Genomic DNA, 22,039 nt, shown 5'->3' with positions numbered 1-22,039 from the left:
CCATCGGCCTGGGCCAGGAGCGGCTAAGGTGCAGAGATGAGGAGGGATGTAAGCCACGGGCGGAGAAGAGGATGTGCAGAGTGGGGGGCAAAACTCAGAGCTCTGTTCAGACTTTCCCAGTTACCCTCAGCAGGGTTTTCATCTGGCTTTTGGCTAGAGACCAGAGAAGGGAATACCCCAAGGGAAGCATGAGGAGAGAACCTGTGGCCATGTCACATCTAGAGCTATGTTACACCTTCCCCTGCCCCAACAACTCTGTTGTGGGGAAGAAAGTAGCACTTGTGGGGAGCCAACTTTCACTGCCATTTTACTCACATTAAGGGAATTTCAAGAGAGGGAGAGAGACAGGGAGAGAAACTGCTGGCGTGGAGAACACTACCTTGGACCCTCAGAGAATCAACCAGCCACGTCACTTATACTGCAGATGAGGAAACTGAAGTTCAAACTGACAAACTGAGGGTCCTGCCATCCCCTCTGGGCTCCTCAGTCTGCAGTTTGAATGATCACAGCCATAGTTGTCCTGGTGGGAGGGGCCTCTGTGGTAAATGAGGGAGATAAGGTGAGGGAGGTGTGCGCATCCAGCCCTGCTCATCTCCCCGGAGCCCAGCCTCTCCAGGCTTCGACTGAGGCAGGGACCGAGTGATGGGAATGAGGACAGAGCTGCTGACAATGCCCCACCCCCTGCCCCAGGCTGAGCCTTTTCATACCTTTCAACCTTTCCAGGAGCTCAGGTCCTGCCCAGGCTCAGAGAGTTGGAGCCCAGGGCAGGAACGAGTCTGAGAAAAGTGGTTGGAGACAGGACTGTGACAGTCTCAGGGACTATTCTCTGCCTCTGCCCATTAGATGGTCAATTTGGGGGAGTGAACAATAGCCTGTGGGAGATTTAATTTAATTCACTTCAGCGTCCATTTATTGAGCATCTCCTGTGTGCCAGGCACTGTGTCAGACACACATAAAGCCATAAGAGTTGGGAACTGCTATGTCAACACTGGGAGGACCAAGATTAAGTTTTTTGGTGCATCTAGTTCCACTCGTACAGCCACTGCTTCCAGGGCTGGAGTTGGAGAAGAAGGAAGAGATTCCGGAATCTGAGCCCTGGGAAGGGAAGAAAGGAAGGAAAGAAGGAAGATACCATTGGGAAGAGGGTGAGAAGCCTGGCAAAGTTGGAGATGGGCACCTAGACAGAGCCTGTGTGGGGTGGGTCCAGCCCACAGGAAAATTCTAACACTTTGGTTCAGTACCTAACTGCCAATCAACACACTGCCAATGAAGGTAGGCTAAGCCACCAGGATGCCTGGGGCAGGTGGACATTGCCCATCTTTCAAGCCAACCAGCTGAGAGGGGAAGGTGGGTGGTGGGCACCTACCTCATACCAGCTGAAACCAAGAGTGGTTGTAATACACTTCTGCAGTGTGCAGATTTCACTTTTTGGCAACCTCTCAAGTGCTCTCCTCTCCCAGAAAGAGTGAGGATCTGTGCTGATGCTGGGAGCTTTTCTTTTTCCAGGACTCATAATATTTAGGGGATTTAGTTGTAAGATACCCTAGGTTTATTTTAAGGAATCCTAACTCTCCATAAAGAAGCCCAAGACTTCTGAGTTTCTTCCCTTCTCTGCTCTGACCCAGTGGGGCCTGGGGAGGGCAATCCTCTCCACTGGCTTCAGGGGCCAGAGCAGAGGGAAGTGGGCCAGGAACCACTTTGCCCCAGGTGCTCACCCTCATTGCTCTTTTCTTCTCAAGCTCCTTAGAATCTCCTTCAGAGGTCTTATGGAGCTGCCTCTCCCAGAACAATGAGGTTGGGAACAAAATAGTGCTTCTGTGAATAGAGGTGGGACGGTGTGAGATGTTTCCACAGCAGCCATTTCCCTACCCTGCTTTCTAGTTTATACCAGCAAGCTGTTCCTTTTCTTGCACTGTGGGGTTCAAGTCCCACTCTGGCTGCATGTGCCCATCACTGCGCTCTGCTGGGTGCAGTCTGCTGGTTTTCTCAACTTTCCCTGCCTCTCCCACTCTCTTGGAACCCCTTATCTGTCTCTTCCTTCTAATTAAGGGCCATTGTAAAGAGAGATGGGCTGGCCAACCCATGGGATTTAGTTTATAAGAACAAAGCACAATTATTCAGGACTGAAATGCCTTGAGGTGCCTTGGAACTGGCTTTGAAAATATGCTCTGCGCCCCCTCCTCCCCGCCTCGGCTATGGACTAATCAAGTTATTCCCAATTTATAAAAAGGAAAAGCTGATTGTATCCATATTTCTCCCTGTGAGACTCCCTGGGAGGTTGGGCTGGAGAATATTTACAAAGTCAGGTTAAGCAGATGGACAATTGAAAATACTGGCCAGGGCCAAAAGGATAGTTCCATGCCATAGAAATGGCTTGGTGCAATTGGAACAGGTGATTAATCAAGGAATTTTCCTTCCTACTTATTATGTCTTAAGGATAGACAGCCTGTGTCTCTTGCTGTGCCTCTTGCCGATGTCTTCCTTTACTGAAGCTTGCTGATGCATTTGTACTTAGTCTATGTATAGGTATAAACGTATGATATACATAACTATAAAACATCTCACTACATCCACCCTAAAAGTTACATTGGGGAGAGAAACAATCATTTCTCAGTGTTTTGAGTTGATTTACCAAAGGGAGATTATGGAATGTTCTTATTGCTCTTTGTGCACTTGGAGGGGAAAAACCAACTACTTATGCACTTTCAAGGTATTTTTGTGCTATATGGTGGTTGGAAGAGGTGGTGGGAAGAGAAACTCAAATGACCCTCTGTGACCTGACTGCTGTGATGTGTCTGCTTTTGGAGCAGACTGTTTCTTTTGCAGTTTGTCTTCTTGCTTGGATCTATTGCTACAATAAACAGATTATCTCCCCTAAACATCCCTTGAATGTGGCTTTTTTCAGGGGTTCAGAGTGGGGTAAATTGAGGCTTTGCCAGGACCCTGACAGGGACTGCTGACACTCCTTTCCTGGTAAAACCATTGACATTGTCAGATCCCCACTGAGGATAAGGGTCTAGTCCACTCCTACTGACAAATGTTTCATCTCTCTTCCCCTTCGCTTTCCCAGAATCCTAGGAGACTCTATCCATCTCAGAAACACCACAGGGACAGTGGGGCTGAAAACACACTTCTCGGAGGCCTCTTGGTCATTTCTGGGATGATGACAATCTTCTAAGCCCCCTCCAACTGTTATGTTGATGTTGCCTATTCTTTCCAGGGACAGGTGGGCCATCCTTCCTACCCTTTATTTCTAAGCCACGTCTGGCTAGGCAGACCTCTCTTTTGCCTGCTTTGGACTTGGGAAAAATAGATGACAGCTGGTTCGAGTCTGTCCTCATGCGACTTCACAGGTGAGAGGGGTTGGGGGAAGAGTCATGTTGCTCATGTCCCATCCGTGTACTGGTATATCTCATTTACATACCCCCGAATCAGCCCTAAGTTCAGGACCAAAGGCAATCTCCTGGCCTAGGGGATCCACTATTGCAGAAACACTTGGCCTTTTTCTCTCTTGGTCCCTGTTCTTATGTCCCTTTGCATTTTTCTCTCTTACACACACACACACACACACACACACACAAACCCCTAAGGCAACTGAAGTGGTTGGTTCCTACTTTTCTCCTGGTTTCTTGCTATTTCTCTCTGCTCCCTGGTATAACCTAGAGACCTTTGCCAGTGATTATAGGCCAGATGCATTTTAGAATATTCCAGGAGGATTCTGACACTGACAGTCCACATGCCTGCAAGGATTACTGTTGCTACCTGAGAGAGACGCCAGAGAGGAAATGGCAGCAATTAACAGAGGTGGCTGGGATTTAACGGACCCAAGGAACCTTGGTTTAAAAGGGTGTCTGTTCTCCAGAGCCCCTGTGTCCTTCCAAGGATGGAATGTCAGAGAGGGTGCTTTTCTGCTTAACAGATAGGGAAACTGAAGTGGAGGACGTGGACTGAGCAGCAGAAGGCACTGGGGATTCTTGTTCCTTCTGGGGCGGTGACAGCATCTTTCTCATTCTAGGGCTTTTCTGCTAGAACACTTGCGAGGACACTTTGGAGCTGGGCCTGGCTTCTGGGAGGGTTGGATTTGGCTCAGGCACCTCTCCTAAATTAATTTTCTTTGGTCAAGCCTGCTTGGGGCCTGGTGGGGTAGTTTTGATTGCAAAATGAGCTGCCTTGTGGGGGAAGGGCTAGCTCCCACCCTGAGGCTCAGCATTGGCCACTGGCTTCCTGTCCCCAAGCTGAGATGAAGGTGCCTGTACGAGAACCTCTCAATTCCCACTGCTCCTTCCCTTCTCACCATAGCCCTTTGCTGGGCTCAGGCAGAGCCATTGGCCTGCTCATTGCCTGCTGCCATGGGATAGGAGCCTGTACTCCTAGGCTTTCAGAATCCCTAGGACAGGCCTTGAGAGCCAAAAAGAGTAGGGTAGGAGAGTAGCTCTTTATAACATCAGAGATAAGAGGGGTCCCAGGGACTACCTGGCCAAACCTCCTGACTTTCCTGAAAGGGAAACTGAGGACTAGAACAGAAAATGACTTGCTTAAGGCCACACGATGGCTCCAGGTCAGCTGTTCTTCCCACAGCTCACATTCAGTCTGGGCCTAGCCCTCAGCACAGCTCAGCACATATCAGGGGCTCCTGTCTGCCCCTCCCCAGCTGGGCCTGAGTTTAACTAGAAGAGGCCCCCACACTTCCTCTAAGAGCTCAGTTTTTAAAGCTGAATTTCAGAGAGGGAAAGTGACTCTCCCAAAGTCACACAGTTGGCTAATGACAGAGCCTGGGATGGAACCCGAGTCTCCTCCCCAGGTAAAGACCTTCCCCAGGATAATCTAATGTTCATAGGCAAGAAGATGTATGTCTGTTAGCTCCAATTCCAAGTCCCATTCATACACCCAATAGTGTGACTGGCCTTCTATTGGTTCGCATGTAGGCCCCACTTAGGCCACTTGTCTTCCTCCCATTTAGCAGGAGTAGGGGTAATATCTAAAAAAGTTCAGGTGAGAGGAGGCTGGGGTAGTGCCTGGTGGGATGCAGGCTAGGTAGCTGGATGCACAGAAGCAGGAGCCTCCACTAGGTCTCCTGCCTTCCTTCACTGGCACTTTGGGGACTCAGAAAGTCCACACTGGCAGAGCTCTACAGGAAGTCTTCTCAGATAGCCCTGTGGCATTGCCCCATGGTCCTCTCACCCTGAAGCTCGGCGGGTTCCAGTCATTTCTGGCTGCTGCTACCATGCTGATGTCAGGGTGTTAACCACCTTTTGGGACAGGCTCGGCCACCCAGTGGATGAAAGCTCCAGAAGGCCTTGGGGAAAGAAGCCCAGCTGAGAACTATAACTTGGCATCTTGACATAGCACATAGATTGGTCCTAAAATAGATTAGCCCAGCCTAGCCTAGCCTAGGACCTCACTCCCCTGAAAGGCTATGTAGGGCTCTGGCTAGAAAAGGGAGAAAGACAGATGAAGATGGTGGAATAGATGGGGTGGGCATGGGAGAGTAGGTATGTTGGTGGAGCGTGGCTTGGAAAATCAGCTTTTCCGCTTTTCCTGTTCTCTGGCAAGAACGACCTTGAGAGACCAGAAGACGGAACAGGGAAGGGGGCTAGTGGATGCTGGACACTCAGCTTGGTTACTTGGAATTCCATGGGAGGGGCTTTCCCTTACAATGATGGCAAAGTCATCTTTATCCCCACCACAGCTGCCTCTGCTTCTCAACTGGGACAAATTCCCTGTAAATAGGTGGCATACAGAGTAAGAACTGTTTGCCTCAACATTGAGAGTCACTCCTGTGGGCAAATGGGCAGAAGAAGGGGGTGTGTTCTGCCAGGAGGGAAAGTGTGCATCACAGCTGTTGGCCAAAACAGTGGCTGGGGCTGTGGCCACAGGGGAGAGAGATTAGACGTTCTCATTCTGCCTGATGGCAAAACATTAGGGCTGGCAGGCAGAGACAGATATTGACTGAATGTAAGTCATAGCTGTGCAGAGGGTTGAGTTTCTCTGTGGTAATGAGATCCCCATCCCGGAAGGTATTCAAGCATAGATCGGTGGTGTTGTCAAGAAGATTCATATATCGGGGCATACTTTTAGATGCCTTCTAAGTTTACTGACAATGGCCCTCTGCAGCTCTCATTTTAGGATTCGAATGATACAAGTGTGATTAACTCTTGCTTGCCTGAGGATAAATACAGTACGCGCATGGGCAAGTTCCTGCCTCTCTGTCTTCTTACTCAGTCACGCTCTTCCCCAAGCTGCCTCTGTACACTTGTACTACTTTGCCCTATTCATCTTTACCTGATTTATCAATGGTGGGGAGAGGGGTGGTGGCAAGCCCCACACACAGTGAGAAATAGGCTGGGAGAAGATGCAAATTTGGAGTGAGTCGAATAGCTTTCTGAAGATCACACCAAGTCTAACTTGCATCCTTGGCTCTCCAGACCAGGCAAAGCTTCCACTGTCCCTCCAGTCAAGACTGGTAGATAAAAAGTGACAGTTCTCTTGGCTTTTTCCATACTTTGACCTCTCAGCTTTGCTAAAGTCTTACTTTTTTTTTTTTTTAAATGCCTACAGCACCTGGTATTCCAAGGTAGTCTCCCATCTAAGTACTAACCAAGCCCAACCCTGCTTAGCTTCTGAGATCAGAGAAGATCCGGCACATTCAGGGTGGCATGGCCATAGACTTTTTTTTTTTTTTCTAAAGTCTTCTACTTCCCCATCCCTACCCCATAGCATGAACACACCATGGGCCCTCTGCTGTAGCTGACGCTGTTGGGAAGAGCTGTGGGATGGGTTTATATCCAGCCTGATAGGGCTTGGAGGGTGTGTCTGGGGGTGGGGGGATAAGAGAGAGTTGGCTAGTAAAAAGAATAGACATCATTAATTGAGTATCTACTGTGTGCCTGGCACTGAGTTAAGTATTCTATGTATATCAACTGACTTAATCCTCAGGACAACTTCCCAAACGTGCATTCCTTTCTCACTTTCGCATATGAGACCAAGGTTCTGCTATACTAAGTATGCGTACAGACAAGGTGATGTGGCTAGAAAATAGCAGAGAATTCAAACCTAGGGCAGTATGATGCCCAAGCTATCACATCACACTTCATAAAAGGACAGCCCACAGACTCAGGGGTGGGTGGGGGAAGGGTGACTTGGAGCCAACCTCAAAATGACGGTAGACAACAGGGTAAGGGCGGCAGTGCTTAGAAGTAGAGGCAAAACCTTGGTGGCCTCTAACATCCCACCCTGGCCCTTGACCCCACAGATCTACACAAACACTCTGACCTCTGCTGGCCACCTTCTCCTCTCTTGGCTTCTGAAAACCTGTGAAAACCTCTTCTTTACGTGCTGGCCACTTATCTCCCTGTCCGTACCCTTCCTGCTCCTTGGACAGCGTTTACTCCAGGGAGATTTTCCTCTGCTCCCATGCTTCCTCCCTTCCTCTCAGCCTCTCCATCTCTCCCCTATCTATTCCCTCTCCTATTCTACATCCTCCCTCTCCCCTCACTTTGCAAGATCCTCTGCTCCTGCATTAAAATGTTCATAAGGGATGGGATCAGAACATTCAGGGAGTCATACCTGGTACTGCATACCATTTTACGCTTCTGGTTTGGTCACTCTGTCTTAGAGCCCAGTTCAGGGGCAGGACTAGGTCCAGGGTTCCAGGAAGACATCTGGGCATTCAGCTGACAAGAGAGTCCCATGGCAGCCAGGCTGAATGACAAAGTTTCCCAATGCCTCTAGTCCCCAGCCCTCCTGAGCCCCGGTCCTCGCTTGATGGGAGGGCAAAGGGGGCATGGTAACCCATGAAGCAGAGAGGTAAACACAGCTCTGGATAGGATGGCTGAGACCCTACCCGGACTTCACACCCTGCCCCAACATGGCCCAGAATAAAGAGATGTTTAGGACTCACCCCATCTCTGAGCTGCAGTGAGGAAAGCAGATGCCTGCTTCATGAGGTGGGCACATGCCCCTCTCTAGCTTGGGACTGTCCGATGAGTATCTCCCTGGTCAGGATATTTCAGCTCCTTCCTCCCTTTGCCCTCCTCCCAATGAGCTCATCTGTCTGGGGCTCCCCACCCCCCGTCCTTTGCCTGAAAGAATGTTTGGACAGAAAAATAAAAAGAAGAAGGGAGGGATGGAGGAGGCAGCTGCCTACCTGCCTGTGCCCAAGGCCCTTAGAAAATGCAGATGGGTGAGGAGGGTTCAAGAGGAAGAGTTTATCTTTACTCTAAGTTGCTGGTGCGAGGTGGGCTGGGAAGCAGGAGGCAAGGTGGCCAGCACCGGTTCCTTGCTGGACTGCTAAGCCACGTGCCTGCGGGTTGGTTTGGTGCATGCTGTTCTGTTAACCCCCTCGGCACCTGCCAAACTTCAGTAGATGCGGACACTGTGGCTGGGGACAAGCAGGCTGGAGGAAAAAAATGGTGAGTAGGGACGGACAGGGAACAAGGAGGAGGCTCCCAAAAGTTAGTCCAGTACCCTCCACCAACCCCAACCCAAAAGGCAGAAGGATTTGGGGCATTTAATTTTAAGTTAATGCATGCACAGAATCTCAGTGCCTGCAGTACTGCCATCATGAGGTTGGGGCCCTGTTCATAACCAGAGGGTAGATCAGGGAAGGCGGAGAGGGAAAGCAGCTCTAGGTGTTGATCTGAGGCTGGCTGGTGGAAGAAAAGCTGTGAGGTGGGAGTGCAGGGCTCCCTGCAGAGCTGGAGTTCTCAGCCGCTAAGAGCCAAGTCAGCGCTGTTACCTGCAATGCCCCTACAGGAACCGCAAGGGCTTCTGGGGGAAGAGGGTGGGGGAGGAAGGCAGCAGGCAAGGGCAATAGGGGAGCCAGAGGAGAGGAGGCTCCCTGCCAGGCTCTTGTTACTTAGGAGGAACTCCTCTTAAAATAGCTCTGGAGACCTCATCAGAGATCTCCCTTTCCCTTCCTCCCCCGCTGGGGGCTTGGCTGGCTTTCTGAGAACTGACAGGGATGGAACCTTCCATCTACCCACCCTGGTAGAAGGTGGGACCACCCCCACAGTTGAATGCCTTCCCGTGAGAGCGTCTCCCAGAGGCCAGGAGCTGTAGCTCTGCCCGCATCACTGCCAGTCCCACTTCCTCACTGCAAACCGATCCCCCATACCCACCAGAGTATGTGTTATCCCATTGCCAAGAATCAAGCTTGTTGGAGCACAGCTGGGGGCTGTGTCCAAGCCACCATCCCTACCTTCAAGGGACTTCCAGCAGAAGGAGAGAAAGGAGCCAAGGTGCCCACCCATTTCTTCCCATCCCAACTCAGAGACTGGGGGCTTTCGGGGGTGGGGGGCGGGGATCAGGGAGGGCTCCTCAAAGAGATAGTTGCCAAAAGGCAGGAGAGAAGGAACTCTGATCTTTTATTGCCCTCTCTTTGGGACCCTTAGTAGGATCCTCCAAGCTCCCTGATCAATGGATTAGTGTTTTGAGATTTTTGAGGCAAGTGTTCCATAAATGTTAAAGTCCTCTAGCTACTCATGCATTTCTCAAGCACCTTTCCTCCCAGCTGTGGAGCACTCCCAATGTTCTTCAGAGGAGAGCTGGAGGTTCAGAGGAGCAAATCAGATAATAGGAAGGTTGTAATCCTAGCTTTAAGAATCACTTTCTCTGTGACCTTGAGCCACACATTTGACCTCTCTGGGTCTGTTTCTTTATCTGCACAGTGTATAGGTTTCCTAAGGATGATTCTGGCTCTAAGAACGGGTGAACAGTGAGGCAGAAGGGAAGGTGAGGGGCACAGAGGAAACTGGCACCTTTTCCTGTCACCAGGATCTAGAGATATCCAGGGAACTCTGTCCCCTCCTCTCCTCCTTCTCAGGGCAGGGGTCATTCTCCTTCCTTTTGGCTCACCTTCTGTCTCACCTCAGCCTCCTGTTCTGAGAAATATGACCCCTGCTGTAAAAATAAAGTGGATTATTTAGCAGCTTGAATGCTTGGCCTGTTGATCTAGTGTCCAGGACTGCCCAGGGAAAGAAAGAGTGAGTGTGCAAACCTGGAGGTGGAAAGAGGCTAAGCTTTTTTTGGGCCACAGACTTCTCTGAGAATAATAAGAGCTAAAATGTACTGTGGACTTACCCTATGCCTAGCATTCTGCTAAGCACGTTTACATTCAATAATACCTTATTCAGTCTTCACAGCCAGGTCAGTTTCTGATGTTTGTTTGTAAGGCCTGGGGCAAATGTACACATGGAAATTACATACGTCTAAATATAAGTTGTAAATCGAGATAACAAAGTGTTAAAATTTACCTATATCCCCTGCCTTTGGTTAATTTTCCTTGGTCTTAATTTTAAGGCCAGTTCCAAACACTATGTCCTGTTCCCCTCTTCTCTGGTCCTGAGGGACAGGGCCCCTCAGGCATGCCTGAGAATGTTCCACATGCATGTTGAGTTCTATCCACTTCCTACCCTCTGCAAACAGCTGCCCTTTGACCACTCCCCCAGATAATGGGTATACATTTGCATGGTCAGCTCCTGAGAGGCTACCTGGAGTGTGGTCTAGAAGGGGAGATGCATGGTCCACCCTCCCTCCTGCCCCACGAACCCCCTTTCTAGTGGCCAGAAGAAGGCCAGAATGAGGCCTCTAACCTCAGGAGCCTAGGGCTGAGGCCCCTGCTGCCCAGATCTAAGGGTGGCATTGCTCTTAACCATCCCAGGAGGTAAATATCATTATTTTTATCATTTACAGATGAAGCTTCTGCAGAAGTTGCATAACTTGCTCAAGGTCATACCACAATAAATGCTGGAGCTGGTTTTTACTTCCCAGCACCTCACTCCAGAGCACTATACTGTCACAGCTATACTGAAGAAAGACAGAAAGCCTCTCTCCAGAAAAAAAATTCAGGATTTCCCATATAACCTCAAGGGGTCCATGTTCTCTCTGAAGCCCACTGGGGACCTCAGGTTAAGAAAGCGGGTGGTAGTGGGGCTGTAGCAGGGGTCAGGCCATGAAGTGGGAGGATATGGAAAGAATGGAGGGTGGGGAAGGCAGGCAGGATTTGCGGTAGAGGGTGGGGAAGGTTGGCAGAGGGTACCGAGGAGGATATGACATTAGCTACCAAACCAACCGGAATAGCACTCTTCACTCTTAACTCAAGAATGTCTGAAAAAGGCTTGCTTGTTGGCAGTCTCATCTCAGCCCTCTGGCCTGGCTGATCCCCAAGCCGGGACCCAAAAGGGAGGTGGAGGGAGTCTTCCCGGGTGCTGAAGGAGAAGGGAAACTCTTGGAGGATGATGAAAGGGCAGAGTCTGAGGGGGACATCCCAGGCGGGAAAATGAGAAGAAGAGGTGCCACGGTAGGGAAGCAGGCGCGAATCGGTTGCGTCTGGCCTGATGCCCTAACAAGGAGCACCATGATTTCTGCAGAGACTATGAAGAAATGGGAGAGGTTGGGGAGAGGTTGGGGAGCGGTTGGGGGGAAGTGTGTTACTGGAAGCTCTGTTTTCGGAGCCGGCCACACGCCGGTCCGCGGCGGCAGAGGGCAAGCCTGCGCACTCCCACCCGCTGTGGCAGTGCCAGCTGCGGACATTCAAGCGGTCCCTTCGCGATCCCGGGAGGGGAACCACTACCCTATCCGTGTTCCCCAAAGCACAACAACACAGCCTTCCACATCCGAAAAGCTCTACCTCTGTTCCGCCCCAAACTATCCTCCTATTTGGCAGCTCAGTGCATGGGACGATGAGGGCGGCTGCAGGCGGCTCTGCAGTGACAAGCCGCAGTAGCCGAGCCCCAGATGGAGAGGGAGTCGGGGGCCCGACCTGCTCCCCGGGCTTCCGGACCACGGGGCGGGCGCACCCTGCAAGGTACGCAGGGGCCGCCCTGGGCTCCGTGCCGGCCACCCCCATTCCTGCGGCTGGAGCGCTTCCAGGGCAGAGGCGCAGCGACGCTCGCCTCTGCCCTCGGCTCAGCCATCCTCCCGCTCCTCTTGCTTCTCCTCCTCCAGCTCCTCGTGCTCCTCCTTCTCCTCCTCGCGCCCTCAGCTGCCGCTCCTGCAGCCGGCTCCTCCTCTCCCTCCCTCCCTCTCTCGCTCTCTACCCGCTCTCTCCTCGCTAACTTTCCTGTGCCGGGGCAAGCGGCGCAGAGCTTCCCCTGCAGCTTGGGGCCCACTGCAGACCGCGGGCTACCAGCGCGGCTGTGCCTTGTATCCCATCTCTGCGCCCTGGCGTGCTCGGGAGAGAACGGAACCATGCCCGGGGATGGGGACCGAGGCGCAGCCCAGGCGAGATGGCTGGGCACTGGGCTTTTGGGTAAGGCAGTCCCAGCTTGGTCTCTTCTCCTGCCTCTCTCCCCCTCCCCGCTACCCTCTCCCCAGAGGAAGGGGCACTTAGAAGACAGTACTTGGGACGGGATGGGCTTTGGAGTGCGGCATGGAATGAGCACGGCTGCCATCGGCTTCTTGCCGGACGTCCGGCTTGGTCGGCTATGTTCCCTGAGGACCATGCGCGTCCCCCCAGCCCCATCGGCCCACCAGCCTCGCGATTAGTTCTTTGCTGTCTCTGGCGCCTTCAGCTCCAGGTTTTTTGGGGCTGCAGCGCGCGTCTCCAGAGTTCAGAGGTTTTGGTGTGTTGGGGGAAGGTGACTGTGCCTTGGGTGTAGGGAATGCCTGGTGGGTTGCACATGTGATTATTGGGACGGTGGTTTCTATCCCAGCCTAGAGCTGTTTGCAACTTGGATGCTTGTTACCCAGGCATCGGACATGCACCAGTGGGGGAGGGGGACACGCTCCTCTTGGACCTTTTCCTGTTTGGTTCCTCTGCCCCGCTACCTTCTCCAGTGCCCACTGCCTTCCCCGCAGCTCCACAGTAAGGCCTGGAAGGGCTTGGAGGGACTTGGAAGATGGATCAAGCCCCATTTTAGGAAGGATTTTGTCTCTCTTACAAAGGGATTCCTGTTTAACCTGCTTCTGGCTCTTCATTTGGGGGATGAATATGAAAACTAAGAAGACACATCCAGAGGACACAGAAGGAACAGAGTATTAATATCTATGACTATGCACATGGTAGTTTTGAGTGTCAAACAAGAGATTAGAGAACGGTATTTATTAGTCCAGAATGTAATCTCATAAATCATAGATGGATTTCAGTGTCAACCAACTCTCTCTCTGGCACCTGCACCTCTTCCTGTTTATATTGGTCAGATTTGGCTTTTGGCAGTTACCCCCATTGGGTTAGGCACACGATGTAGACAATTATGCTGAAAAGAGGAAGACATCAACCTTTAAGGGCAGTTACTGATGTTTCTGCAAATGCAAACTATGCAAACCTGTCATGTTGGCACCTGGCGGTGGATGGGGGATAGCGTATTTCTTTCACTCAGGAGGCACTGATTTAGTTACAGCCCTAAAGCTAAATAGGAGACACTGGTGTTTTCTCTGATACTTTTGGCACAGCTGGTTTCATGGTGACCCTAGTGAAGTGGGCCTCTGAGAGACCCCAGGCTCTTCCTCATTGGGTGGGCACAGTGCCATTCCACACTAGCTCTCCCTCATCTCATCTCTGATTAGCCCAGGTTCCCACTGTGACCATGGCAGGGGTAAGGGTTACTGGGGAATTCAAACTCATACAATTATTTAACTAGCCCATTTATCAACACCACCTGCTGCCTGGTTGGATGGTGGATGCTAGTGCCTGGGCTGTTAGAATATTCATAAAACCAGTCTTATGTGGGAAACCACACTGTACACTGTGTGTGTGTGTGTGTGTGTGTGTGTGTGTGTGTGTGTGTGTGTGTGTGTGTCGGGGGAATTGCAGGCAGAGTCTGGGTACTTTTCTCCAGGTGGAAGCTTCCACCACCTCTGAGGACTGTGCAGCTGGTAGACCAGGTAGGGGTAGGGCCCACTGCAGCAGGTTTGGATGAAACCCTGAGCTACGTTCTGGGAGCTCAGGAGAAAGCAGAGTGATTTGTAGGGGGGAGAGAAGCAGGCTCCAGAACTGGCCCCACCTGCTCTGACCCCTGCCCCTCTAGTCTGCAGAGGAAATGTGACCAGGGTCCTCCCTTGGACCTTGCCCAGACAGCCACTGCTGAGCCCTCACAGTGGCATTGCCCTGAGCTTGGGACACAGATGACATCCTTGCTGTAAGTCAAGTAGGGAGAAGTGGGGACAACTGGACAGCCAATTGGAGATACTCCCTGGCAGCATCGGAGCTGGCAGGAACTTTGGAAACCATAGCACAGAGCTACCCTGAGGATGAAGAAACCATGGTCCAGAGAGGGAAGGTGACTTGCCCAACCATGCATAGCCAATTGATAGTCAAGTGGGACAGGATTCAGGTCTCTGTCATACTAACTTGCCTCCCAATTAACCAAAGTCTGGTGCGGAGAAGGTCAGCAGGGATTGTGCTGACGGGCTAAAGAATGAGAAGATCTGGGGCATGGGCATGGAGGAATAGAGGCTGGGGGTGGGGCAGAGCTATTGTTCTCAGAACTGTGGGGACTGGGAATGGAGGGGTAAGCTCCCAGGAGCCCTCTACCCCTCCAGTCCCTTTCTCCATATCAAACTGTCTTACAGACTGAGACTAAAGTGATTATGATAACCCGACAAGATACCCTTTTCTTAATTGAGAAGAAGTTTCCAAGGCTGTAGTATTGCAGTTGAGGTTTATGTGGGTGCCAGTCCCTTCCTAAGCATATAACTGGTAATATAGCTGTCCTGCCCACCCCTTCCTTGTTCCACGATTTGCTTAATTGCTGTGATCTGTGTTTAATTATCACTTGTGAGGGTGCTATGTTGCACAACCCTCTCTTCCTTGGTATGTACTTATTAAGGGCTTGTTTAATGAGAAGGCAATTAAAGAGGGGGTGCTCAATCCCACTCAGAAAAAAGAAAAGGAAAGGGTAAGTAAGGAGTTCATAGAGAAAAGGACAGGAAGGCAAGAAGTGGAGAAAGACCCTGGGTTTGAATCTAGAACCAGTGACTAATTCTTTTTCTGGAAATGCAGGCCTGTGGGGCATCCCAAAACCCTTATGACCAGCCACCTCTTGGTGGGATCAGCAAGACAGGTAGACTCTGGGCACAGATTCTCCCAATTTTCCCTGTTGCTGAGAGTCTAGAGATCTCTGCATAAGCCATGGGCTGGCCCTGCCAACACACCTTTTCTGTGGCCTGCCAGAGGAGGGATGGGCACACTGCTTGGACTTGTTTGCAGAGCTGGTTTTGTTGAGCATCCCATGCTGTCTCAGGGGCATGCTTCTATCCTGGCAAAGCTCCTGGGGGTGGGCAGGAAGCCGGCAGGTTGCCTAGGAAGAGGGAGCTGAAATCTTTCCTTTGTCTCTGGGCCCAGGGGCCTTGCTTGGCCCAGCCCTGTCTCCATTAGCCTCTAGGGCCTGTAACCCAAGAGGGTTTTCTTCCTGCTGGCCTCAGCCCACTTTCTGCCTCCTTGCTGTAACTTTGAGCCTATCTGATTCTTCCAGGGTCAGAGGGAATCAGCTTCCCTATTAAAGTCAGTCGAGCCTTTTGGAGCTAAACAGAGTAGGCACACCCTGTCCCTCTTTCCTCACTCATGCTGGGCGGTTGTGACTGATGCCTGGGTATAGGAAAACGTGGCAGACCATTTCATGTTTTGGCATTTGCCTTGGAATATATGATGGTAGCTCTTAGATTCCTGTTGGAAAGAATATTTGATAATAATATTTGCATGTACCGAATACGTTTTTGCTTTAATAAAAGTTGAGAGTACTGAGTAAATCTGCAGACAAAACTGTAGCACCTAGATGAGGGTGGGAGTGGGCTGAAGACTTCAGAGAATGGCAAATAAAATGGATGCTCTGAAAGTGGCCAAATGGTTAGGGCCTTTTAGTGAGCAAAGGCAAAGCTTCATGGTTCAGGATGGAATCCCACAGGCCCATGAAGACGATGTGTTCAACATTCCCACAATGCCAGAAACAAGACTCCGATCCCAAACACATGCACACCTTGGAATTTTAAAGAGTTATGTTTGGAAAAAGCAAAGAAAGTCCTTCTTTACTCAGAGAAATAACCAACCACATGGAAATAATTACCTCCAAGAGGTGGTAAAGGGTGGAAGTATAAAACAATGTGTGAATGGCCTGGAGACATCCTTGGCTCACACTGGTCATTAAGCTAGGGGTACTCTGGTTACATCCAGGCCTGTGCTGGAGGCCAGCCCTGTAGCCCTCCCTTCTTTCAATCACTATCCTCCTCTACCTGCAGAGTGCCTAGGTCAGAAGGATCGACTCACTGAAGCCCTTCTTGTGTTTCATAATCTCATGTTTTGACTTCATACCAAGGTGGGGAGGAAGGAAAGACAGCCATCTGTAGTTAGGGGATGTGCACACTGGATGTGGCATCTCTGACTTTTTCAAGGTCAGCAGGCAGAGTCTTCTCCTGGCTTGGTCATCTCACTGAAGCACTGCTCCAGGGGCTTCTAGTGGATCCACACCTTCCCATGCTCCCTCCTTTCCCTCCAGCACAGCCTCAGAAGTGAAGCAGCAGGAGACAGGCTCTCGGGCTTTCCCATGCACAGCCTCCCAGACATAGCAGGCAGGGCTTCCCCATCATTCTTAGGTCAGCTCCTGTGTGCCAGGAATTGTTCTAGAGCAGTGGCTTTCAAACTTGAGAGAGCATGAGGGTGTGCAGGGGAGAGGCCAAGCTTTCTCGCCCTCTCTGATGCCTTAACTTGGGCAAGGCTCTTGGAAGCATCTCTGCCTTTCCTTTGTCCCTTTCAGACTATGTGGGAATGGCAGTGCTTCACTCTGGGAGTTGGAGCTGAGCTTAGTAAAGTCATCCACATAGGAAAACACAAATCAGGTAGAAATGTGCACTGTCATTATTAGCCAGACCTTAAGGAAATAGTTTTCTTCTCTGTTCTAGACTCTTTTTTTTTCCTGCTTCTATTTAAAGCAGTCAAAAATATTTCACTTTTGAAGTGTATCTTTGGTGCTCTTGGATATACCATTCTGGCTGGGGACAGGGTGGATATTTGGCTCTGACTTGAGTTCCCTTCATCTTCCCCAGGATCCCAGTTCCTAGGCAGGGGTGCCAGTCAGCACTGGAGGCTGGAACTATGGCGCTCCTTAGAGCATGGGCTTGGGCCCTGAGGGAGGCCTGTAGTTATCAGAAAGCTGCCTTCTCCCGAGAGCTTCCCTGTCACAGCTCTGCATATATTCCTTGGTTTGAGGGGCAATGGAGAAGGGGATGAGAAGTAGGGCTGGGATCTCTGACCAGGTCATCTTGTAGGCTGAAGGATGGAATCTTGTGTCTGGCTCCTGTTCCTAGACCTTGGATGGGAGGGCATGGGGGTGGGGTGGGGCGGGACAGAGGTGAAAGGAAAACCAGGAATGCTAAAGAGACCTAGCCCTGACAGAACTGTTCTCTTGGAGAGTGACCTTCATAGAGTCTGAATACTGCTTATGCCACTCACTGGGTGTGTGGCCTTGAGCAAGTAATCTCTGAGTCTGTTTCTTCATTTTATATATTGGGTGTAAAAATAATAACTACCTCATAGGATTAGCATGAAGATTAAATGAGATAGTGTATTATAACGTGCTTATCCTATCTTATAGTAAATACTCAGATTCACCATTTATTTTGAGGCCCTGGGCAAATTACCAGCCTCTCTGAACCTCAATTTTCGTCATCTGTAAAATGAGAAAAATTATACTTACCTTTTGTTGTTCTAATAAAAGTTGGGGTTAATATGGATAAATCCTCTAGCACAGTGGTTCTCAAAGTGTCATGCTGACCACAGCATTCCTGGGAACATTTTAGAAAGGCAAATTCTCAGGCTTCTCTCTAGAGCTCCTGAATCAGAAACTCCAGAGGTGGGGCCAAACTATCTGTAATTGCCCTTCTGGCGATTCTGATGCTCTCTCAAGTTTGAAAGCCACTGCTCTAGAACAATTCCTGGCACACAGGAGCTGACCTAAGAATGATGGATAATCGAAAAAAACCTCCTGAACACTAATTGGAACCTTGGTGGGCAAACCCTGCTATATTGAGATGTCAGGAAGTCTTTTCTTGCTTTGGTGCTTTGGGATGATAGAAATATCTCTTGTTGACTTTAGGCAAAACACTTAACCTCTGTATGTTCAGTTGTCTCATCTATAATATGGAGCTATTATAGTACATCACTCATAGTGTGGATGTGAGGATTAAATGCTCAATAAATACATACATCAGTTTCTCAAACTATGTCATTTCATTCAATGTCGTTTTGAAACAATGTTGATGAGCTGCCATAGGAATTTAATCCTTGTTTATATCAATTGGCCTATGGCAGAGTTGGTTTTGTTATACACCGTTTTGCTTAAAGTCACAGAACCTATCAACAATATGAAGTGAGGACTTACTGTATCAGCTATTTTCAACAGTGGTAGGGGTCATGATTGGGTTTCTGGACCATGGGATGTTATTTCTGAGCTTCCAAGTGAGAGCACTCCACTTTGCCTTCAGAAGCTAAGGGGACATGAAAAGCTGAGGGGAGCCCTGAGAGCAGAAGACAGGCTGCCAGCAATCTTTGAGGCATTGCTCAGGTGCACTATGCATCGTTATCTCATGTGAGCAAAACAAGAGGAAACTGGTTTATGATGCACCATGAAGGAACGAAGTTAGACAAAAGAGATCCTTCCTTGAAAGTGAGGATTGGGAGAAAGAGCAACGTTGGTGACCTTTAAAAGAAAGACTAACCCTGGCTGTCTTGGGAATGAGAACAGTTCTGGGAATTGCCTGCAGAGCTGGAAGTTGACTAGGGCTGAGAGGGGTTCTCAATCAGCCCAGCCTCTGAACCCAGTCAGCTGAGCCAAGTCTCCTCCCATTTGGGGCCTTGGTTGTCCTGTCTCTAAAATAAGACAGTGGGATTAATGGATCAGTCTGGGTCCTTTAGGTCTGACATTCGTGGGAATGCCAGACTGGAGGTCCAAGTAGTTGAGAAAAGCTGCGGTCTAGAAAGAGCTGCCAGGGAAACTTTGGGGTAGGAGGTAATACAGCCAGGCGGCTGCTCTCAACTGCCGACAAGTCTCTAAGTCAGACCCCATTTCAGATTTTAACTACCCCTAGAAGTTGTAAAGCTTTGGGCAAGATGCTTTGCTCAATTTTTCCACCTGTAAAATGTGATTAGTAACACGCACCTTGTAGTTATGAAGTGAAAATGAAATGAGATCACCCACCTGCAGCACGTAGTAAGGATCTGGGTCCAGGAAATGTGTTATTCTCAGGGGTCACTGGGAACCTGAGTAGGGCCCCCTCTAAGTCCTCACCTGGGGTGACCCCAAGTACCATTTCATCTAGAGCAAGGAGAGGTGGCATCCAATTCAGACCCCCTCTTCCTCATGACCTTGGGGTCACAGTGGGACTTTCTCAAGGACTCTGCAGGACAGGAAGAGGGTCAGGTCTTCTTATAAGGACTCATGAGGTGGGTCCCAGAGGCCATGAGTAGAAACTCATGATTTCCACTTGCCCCAAAGACGGGAATCCTTTGACGTGTAGAAAGTGGATGTGGCTGGTGTGTGGGTAGGTGGCGGGGAAGGTGGGCACTTTGGGGACTTTTCCAAGATGGGGAGTCCGCGTGGGGCTGTGTGGTGCGGGGAAGGCCGGCTATTCCGGCCCAGGAGGGGACTGTGGGTCCAGTGCCCTCCTGGTGCCATCTCCCACTTGCTTGCATTCGAGTTGTCCGGAATTTGCCTCTCCAATGTGTCTTCCGCCCTCTTACTTTCTCTCCTTGATTGCTTTAGTCGTTCCGCCCTCGCTGCTGCTCAGTGCTGAGACCTGCCCCGTTTCCATATCCCTCACCGCCTACTCCATTCTGGCCTGTTCCTTCTGTTCTGAGGGTCCCGTTCGGTGGCCAGAGGGTATTGGACTCAGATAGCCAAGCAAGGTCCATCCAAAGTATCCCTCTGCCTCTCCGCCCCTCGAGGTCCATAGGAGTCTCCAGGGCTCAGTGATGACAGCCGCGGGGCAGTGTTCCGGAACTGCGGCTGCAGTTTTCTCTTCTTCACCATATGGAATCCCACTCCGTGGGCACCCCGCCAATCCTTAAAATGTAACGAGGAGGCCAAACACTGTTCTAGGGGGAAATTCCCAAGGCAAATTAAAGGAGGCCGTCCTGCACTTGGGGTAGGGTAGGGGTGGCATTTTCATGAGCTGAACCCGCAGGGTAGAGGGTGCGGACTCGCGGCACCAGGACAAGAGTCTCGTTTTCTTGGGTTGGGGTGACCCCTGGTGGTCAATTAGAGTGCCACAAGGGCTGCTAACTGGCTCAGAATTCAATCTCCTAAGCGAAGGAGAGAGAAATGGAGAAAATTATGGTGGGTGGCTCAGGTTGTGTCAATTGAAGTAAAGAGAACCATCTTTCCGAAGCTGACACTGAGGGTGACCTGAGACCTCTCTGTCTGGCCAAGCCACCCCGCCCTGCCTGAGACTCCCCTTCTAAAGCTCCAGCATGGAGGTTCTGGAGGGGTTTTTATTAAGGGAGGTGGTGGCCCCTCACACAGGTCTCTTCCTGCTCCCCGTGTCCCTGTCGCTGGAGGTGTCTGTGGGAAAGGCCACCACCATCTACGCCGTCAACGGCACGGAGATCCTGCTGCCCTGCACCTTCTCCAGCTGCTTTGGCTTCCGTGACCTTGGCTTCTGGTGGTCCTACAACGGTAGTGATACATTCAAGATTGTAAGTAGTGGGGGAAGGGACAGGACAGATTAGATCCTCCTTTCTTCCCTGTCACTTCACCCCTGTCTTCATCCTCGACTCTGGTCCCTTCTGGACTGACCCCACTGCGATGGTCCCCAGAACTCACCTTTTGTCATCCTTTCTCCCAGTATTCTTTGCAGAGCTTATCTAGAAAGATCTAAGTGAAATGGAGACTTAGATCATGTTGCCAGAATCTGGGGTCTGTTGGAATTCTTGGCTAGAGTCCTCTGGTGTGTAGAGATACCTGAAATTTGGATTGCATGGGTAAAAATTAATAATTTAATTTTAAAAACAGGAATGAGAAGGACCTTTGGAAGGCTTGGAGAGAGGGAATGAGAAAGGTCTAAATGGGAGAAGGGCTGTGAAACAAGACTTGGAAAGAAAGGAGAAGAAGCTGAGAAGAGAACTAGATCAGCAAGACCATACACAGGGCTGTGGTGAGGGTGGATCAATCAACAGGTGTTTATTGAGGAGTCATTCTGTAATCTAGCAGGGGACCTGAGACAAATATAAGGAAGCCACAAGTGACCAACTCTGGGTATAGTTAAAAGCTGAATTTAGAGGGTGCTGACAGATAGTGCTGTAGGATTGATCCAGGTCTTGATTGAGGGCCAGAATTCACATGGACAGGGTACATATGTCAGCAAAGTCTGTGGAGTGACAGAGGGAAACAAGTGTGGTATTTCCAGGATTCATTATAAAAGGCTTTTATGAAGAAAGCATTAAGAGCTGTGCTACATCCCAGGGAGATCTCAATAAAAGAGATCTCCCTGGGATGTAGATCAGACTAACACCAAATTAGTCTGAAGCAGGCAAAATTCAGGTTAGACAGGCAGAACTATCAATACTGGAAGGAAAGGAAGAGGGAGAGAGTACCTCTGACCACAGGCTCTTCCTGGCTGAGACAAAACAGGCATTCAGGGAGTGAGATGAAGTGATGTCATGACCTCCAAGAACTCTGATTCTTTCTTGTCCACTTCCTCTTCCTCCCTCTATCTCCTAGCTCATAAATGCAACTGTGAAGAATGAGAAGTCTGACCCCAAGGTACATTTGAAAAATGATGACCGCATCACTCTGGAGGGCTCCACTAAGGAGAAGATGAACAACATTTCCATTCTGCTAAAAGATCTGGATTTCAGTGACACAGGCAAATACACCTGTCACGTGAAGAATCCCAAGGAGAAAGATCTTCAGCACCAGGCTACCATCTTCCTTCAAGTGGTTGATAAATGTATGCAGTGGGGGCTGAGACAAGGGCAGAGGAGTGGAAATGACTAGGGATACCCAACTCAGTGTTACAACGGAATGATAAAATGGACCATACTGGTGTTTTCTTTTTCTTTTCCCTTCCCTTCCCTTCCCTTCCCTTCCCTTCCCTTCCCTTCCCTTCCCTT

The 22,039-nt window shown here is 50.2% G+C and overlaps 1 protein-coding gene and 1 pseudogene across 1 annotated transcript in view; one reads left to right on the top strand and one right to left on the bottom strand.

Annotated features, from left to right (window-relative positions):
- Positions 1-6,549: 6,549 nt before the first annotated feature.
- Positions 6,550-6,668, bottom strand: LOC111733961 (annotated as a pseudogene).
- A 5,370-nt stretch (positions 6,669-12,038) lies between these two features.
- The window catches only part of SCN4B (sodium voltage-gated channel beta subunit 4), a 15,058-nt gene continuing 5,057 nt past the window's right edge, over positions 12,039-22,039 (top strand). The window contains exons 1-3 of the mRNA XM_011385377.2: positions 12,039-12,250; positions 20,451-20,623; positions 21,648-21,876. Of these exons, the coding sequence (XP_011383679.1) occupies positions 12,190-12,250; positions 20,451-20,623; positions 21,648-21,876 (463 nt within the window). The 5' untranslated portion in view covers positions 12,039-12,189. The remainder of the gene's footprint in view (positions 12,251-20,450; positions 20,624-21,647; positions 21,877-22,039) is intronic.

The sequence above is a fragment of the Pteropus vampyrus genome, unplaced genomic scaffold (genome assembly GCF_000151845.1).
Source record: "Pteropus vampyrus isolate Shadow unplaced genomic scaffold, Pvam_2.0 Scaffold705, whole genome shotgun sequence".
Classification (NCBI taxonomy): Eukaryota; Metazoa; Chordata; class Mammalia; order Chiroptera; family Pteropodidae; genus Pteropus; species Pteropus vampyrus.
Note: the sequence above shows the minus strand (reverse complement) of the source record. Positions and strands in the feature narration are given on the sequence as shown.